Source organism: Propithecus coquereli, unplaced genomic scaffold (assembly GCF_000956105.1).
Source record: "Propithecus coquereli isolate 6110/MARCELLA unplaced genomic scaffold, Pcoq_1.0 Scaffold129, whole genome shotgun sequence".
Classification (NCBI taxonomy): domain Eukaryota; kingdom Metazoa; phylum Chordata; class Mammalia; order Primates; family Indriidae; genus Propithecus; species Propithecus coquereli.
Genome location: NW_012137080.1, coordinates 5,047,397 through 5,052,977, shown reverse-complemented (window position 1 = coordinate 5,052,977; position 5,581 = coordinate 5,047,397). Strand labels below are relative to the sequence as shown.

Below are 5,581 nucleotides of genomic sequence, written 5' to 3'. Positions count from 1 at the left end.
TTGTATTTTTTACTATTGGGAAGTTACTCATTAATTTTTCATAAGTCTTTCAAAATCATCTTATTGTATTTTCATATCATAGAATATGGAAAGAATAAATGATGAGCAGCTTTACTAATGAAATTTGAATTCATGTCTTCATATATTCAGTGTAGTTGGTTTGTTGAGTTTTAAGTACTTTTATGGAGCAAAAATGTGAAAATGGCAAAAAATAATTGTGTTGCTGTTTTGAAGTACTGCCATATTCTAAAACAATTTGTTTTAATCTTTTTATAGTGATGAAAGCTATCAAGGTAATCTAGAGGTTTTTGTAAGGTAGTATTTATTTTTAGGATTTACTTTCTTTTCAAATTTTAGAGTGCAAGTTTTTACAACTTTTGTTCCAGACAACATTCAATAATACTGTAGTGTATTCACTTTCCTAATAGGTGAATTTTCTGATCTGCTGCCAAAATTAAATAAGGGAGGTAGTTTCCCAGTACACAGAACAATTAAGCTGTGGATATAATCTCCTTAATTTTAGGTTTTTCTTCTATAATTTTTAAAAACACTTTGTATCCATTATTGCTTTTCTAGTATTCCTAGTATTATAGTATCTGACTTAGAAAAGCATTCTACATTGATATTTTAAGTTTAATATATCAGTATTTTATGATTTTCCATGATGAATGTCTATTGTGTTCTGTCACCTAAACAAATGTGAGACAACTGTTTTGTAGTTTTGCAAACTATACAGATAGCTAACAAGTTAACAGTGAAGCCTGGATTATGGAATTAACAACTATAATAATAGCAATCACCAGTTGTGCCAGGAATTTTGCTATGAGCTTTATACATTGTCAGCTCATTTACTTCTAACAACCATGTCTTCAGGAAGTTATTATTTCCGTTTTATAAATGAAAACATTAAGACTCAGACAGTTAAGCTATTTTGCCCAAGTACAAGCAGCTCTTAAACAGTGGAACTGAAATTCAAACCCAAGGCTGTCCGACTGCAAAAACAGTGCTTGTAACAACTATATCATATTGCCCTTCTTTAAATTGTTACGTGGGAAATTACTTTGATGAAATGGTATCCTCCAAGTACACCACCGGGCAAGCTCTCCCAGAGGAATCACAGACCAAATTAAGGTGCTCAGATTATGCTTGCATCTGTGCGTGTGTGTGTGTGTGTGCGCGTGTGTGTGTGTGTGTGTGTGTGTGTGTGTGTTAGTTAATCTGTTTCAAATACAAAGCAAGAACTAAGAGGAGCAAGATGAGGTAGGTTAACACTCCTAGGGATAGGATGCCAGAAGTAGGTATAGGTAGCAAGGGCACACTGTGTGAGTCCTAGTTTATGCAGTGCCCATACATCCTGTCTCACTGTCTCTGTTCCATCAGCATCCCTATGTTTGATGTGGTAACAAGGACCAGAGTTGAGATTTGAACAAGAGTACCAAGAGCTAACAACACACACTTGTTTTATGGCAGAGACGTAGGGGCAAGTATACCTGCTACCACTGAAACTTGCTAATTAGCCTGCTAGGCAGATGGAGGTTTTATCTGCATTTCTTAGGAACATGAGTGACAAAGCTGTCAGCCAGAGCCGCGTGATACGACTTGGGCTTTTCATCCCTTTCTATAGATGACACTCATTTGTTCCATCACATTTTCTATTTAGTCCATCTGTCTTTGGCATATCTTAAAGGTTACTAACTTGGTTACTATCTATATTTAATATATAGTCTGAAGTCTGCCTATGTCTCACAAGCTACTTCCTTACTCATTATCTATAGTTAACACACTGCGAGTTTTGTCCATATTTCAGAAGCTGCTAACTTGCTATCTACAAACATTTCTTTGGAATTTCCTCCATCCTGCTTGTTTCTGTATCTTCTATAGCAGCATTGAATATATTCAAACAATATAGCAATGCATGTTATGTAAATATTTAGATGTAGAATGCTGATAGCCTATACTAATATAAAATTCATTCTTATTTATTTTTCAAGTTTATTTTGCATCCTTGTAATAGATATTATGTGTCAAATAGAAAATTTTTTCTTTCCTCTTGATTTAATACAGGCTATCACTATCTTAGAGCTATCCACATACATGATTGAACTGAGAGAGAAGAGAGGGTTCAGAAGAATTCCATGTTAAGGAGTTCGTAAACTCTTGCTGACTTGTTGCTAGCTAAAGGCTTTTTAAAACTTGATCCAGACACCATGTAAGGAAGGATTGTTTCCTCGTTGCCTATTTGCAGAAGGCACTGAGTAGCTTTTGTCTGTAAAGGTCCCACCCTTTTAACCTTGGGTTTCATGAGAATTGTTAAAATGCTCAGAAAGAAAGAAATTAGGGGGGCACCAAGTGAAACGAAATTCAGAAATAGCTATCTAGGACCTTATAAAAATTTTATGACTGAAAATCTTAGCTGTCATGACATTATTTTAGGAAATATTTTATTAAAATGCAAAAGCCATATAATTCATAATCTTCAATTACCAATTATGAAATGGTATGCATTAAAACATTTTGCTGTAAACTATGTTTTTTTTAACACAGTAAGAATACATATACCCTGATTTCCTCATACTGCATTAAAAAATGAATTCTGTGAGTTCATTCCCTCCTCCCCAAGTATTGTTCTTCGTTTATCATCCTTTTTTCCATATATGATACCAACTAGCATGTAAGATTTATAAAATCAAAGACTTGTGTCTGTTTGGTTCTCTTCTGCAGGAACAACAACTCTCCCAACCTAAGATAGGGCCTAGAACGTAGTAGGTTCAATAGTTAGAGTACATATTAAGCTGCTGTAACAAAGAGACACCACCACCATCAAATACGATGGCTAAGAAACACAGAAGTTTATTTCTCTTTTGTTTAACAACAGTCCTGGGTGAGTAGGTGGCTTTGCCCTACAGCATCATTCAGGGGTCCACTTTCTTCAGTTTTGTTACTCTGCTATCCCCTGGGGTATTGTCCTAGTCTACATGGTCCGACCTGACCCATACATCCTGTCTGCGTATCTGCCTGTGGGAAGAGCAAGATGGAAAGAGAGTGAAGGACAAGTGATTTCTTACATAAACCTGATCTGAATGTTATACGCATAAATTGTTTGCCTCCCATTGGCCACAGCTGAGTCCCATAGTCATATCAGCTATAAGAAAGTCTCTGAAGTATAGTCTCCTGTGGGCAGTGTTTCTAGGTAAAATTCAGCTAGTTTTTTTTGAGTAATGGAAGAAGGGAAGACTGAAATTTAGTATTTGTTGCCACAGTATGCATTAAATCAAAGTTTAGAAAATTATAGAAATTCATAAAATTGGTCCACATTTTAAATCATTTGAGGTTTATTAAAATACCTGAAGAGGCAAAGAGGTGTAGTTAAAAGGTCAGAGATATGGGTTTGGCATTGTCAGTAACTAGCTGAAACCCTCATTATGTGGTACTTAGACTGTCAGGAATTTGAGACAATTATAGGTAAAATGGCGACAATTTCTTTTAATTTCTCAATTAAAATGTACAGTGTCAGTCTTTCTTGAACTTTCAAAACGTGTATTCTGCCATTCTCAACAGTAATTAATATTAGAAAGTAATATGTTTTTAATTATGGTTAAAAAAATAGCTTAAGTTACTGTGAAGTAAGTATAGTCTCCATAAATATTAAGATACGGAGAATAAATATTTAGCTGCAAACACTTTGTGTTTACACTTCTATATTTCACATTTCTATTGTTTTATAAGTCTAAATATCTTTACATTCTATTGCATATGTGAACATTTAAGAATAAACCCAAAAAACGAAACCAAATTTTTCAATAGCATTATATTTTTATGTATGTTCTCTTTCTCCCTAGGATAATATTGAGGTGTCAGTTTCATTATTTATAATGTTGAAAGTCAAATTTAGTAGTTCCTACAAAAGAAACAAAGGTATACACTAAAGTATATATTTCAAATTCTCATTTATAAAAACATATATCCAACTTTCTAAAAATTGTAATGATGAATAGTAAATTCTAAATGTATCTATATAATAAGTTTTTGAGTTTAACTTACTGCTTATGCTACTCTGCCCCTATACGGTAGCTTTTGATTATAGTTGATTGTTAATTATTGTTGTATGACTTTCTTTGTAGCAGCATATGAAAATAGTTTTTACATCATCCTCCTAAAGAAATATCAGGTATTTATTTACATGTTAGATTAAAGAATAGAATTAAAAACTGAAAACATTTAAATTTGCTTTTCTTAGGATATGTCAGCTCAAGGATCATCTTCACAGCTTCCTAAACCTTTTGATCCTGAGCCAGAAGCTAAATATGGCACACTGGATGTGACTTTTGACTATGACTCACAAGAACAGAAGCTTCTGGTAACAGTGACAGCTGTCACAGACATCCCAACTTATAACAGGACAGGTGGCAACTCATGGCAAGTACACCTTGTTCTTCTACCTATAAAGAAACAGAGAGCAAAAACCAGCATCCAGAGAGGACCATGCCCTGTCTTCACAGAAACATTTAAATTTAATCATGTTGAATCTGAGATGATTGGAAATTATGCAGTTCGGTTTAGACTGTATGGTGTACATCGCATGAAAAAAGAAAAGATTGTGGGGGAAAAGATTTTTTATTTAACAAAATTGAATCTTCAAGGGAAAATGTCATTGCCTGTGATATTGGAACCTTCTTACAATCATTCTGTGAGTATCTCATCAAGTGGCCTGAATACGGTTTATGTTCGTGGTATATAATACACAGAATTTTTAAAATCTATAATCAACCCAACAACTTTCTCAGTCCATTTTTTACGTAGTAAGCATACCTTTACAAAAATTTCTAAGCCCTGGATAGGTAGGTACAATTTTCTCTTGTCTATAAAAGTTGCCTCTGGAGATGATTCATGATTCATTTTATGTGTTTTATTTTCTCCTTCACAGAATTCTAGCCCCAAGATCTTACATGTTCATTCCTTTGTTGAACATTTATTAAATGGTTGATTATGACATCATCCAAACTCCTTATAGAATTTATTATTTTATTTCCAGGTTAAAACTAGATGATATAAAACTAGAACTGTCTAGTCTCATAACTTACTTGCCGTATTGCAGAAATTATTTTCTCATGCAGAATATGTACTGCTGCCAAGGTCATGATTCTCCATAATCTCTCCAAAACTTCTGTGAAATTATTCTAAAAGTTCAAAAAAATCTGTCCCCATTATACTTTCCATCCTTTTTAAACAAAGATTTTGAAGTATTACTGGGAGAACACTTAAGCTTAGTACTTTGAGCTAGTTCTCTCTTTTCTCTTTTTTCCTCCAGAGTATAATCGCCTGCAAATCTCTCCCTCTCCATATTTTTAACTGTATTCCCACAAGGTATTGCAAATCACAGGAGAGAAATGTCTGCACTGTTTATTTAAACCAGAGAGATACGTTTTGCCAGATAGTTATTATATTTAGATTATGAGAAAATCTGTAATATGTTATAAGTGCAAATTATGATTTATGTTTATTCCTCTCTTCTATATTGAATAAAAAGCATTTTTAAAATATAAATCTCTGCATTTTAGATAGATTTATATTTTAAAATAAA

At 33.5% G+C, this 5,581-nt stretch overlaps 1 protein-coding gene across 1 annotated transcript in view; it reads left to right on the top strand.

Moving 5' to 3' along the window:
• SYT14 (synaptotagmin XIV) overlaps nt 1–5,581 on the top strand; it is a 170,780-nt gene that overhangs the window by 98,374 nt on the left and 66,825 nt on the right. The window contains exon 4 of the mRNA XM_012638332.1: nt 4,238–4,687. Within this exon, the coding sequence (XP_012493786.1) occupies nt 4,238–4,687 (450 nt within the window). The remainder of the gene's footprint in view (nt 1–4,237; nt 4,688–5,581) is intronic.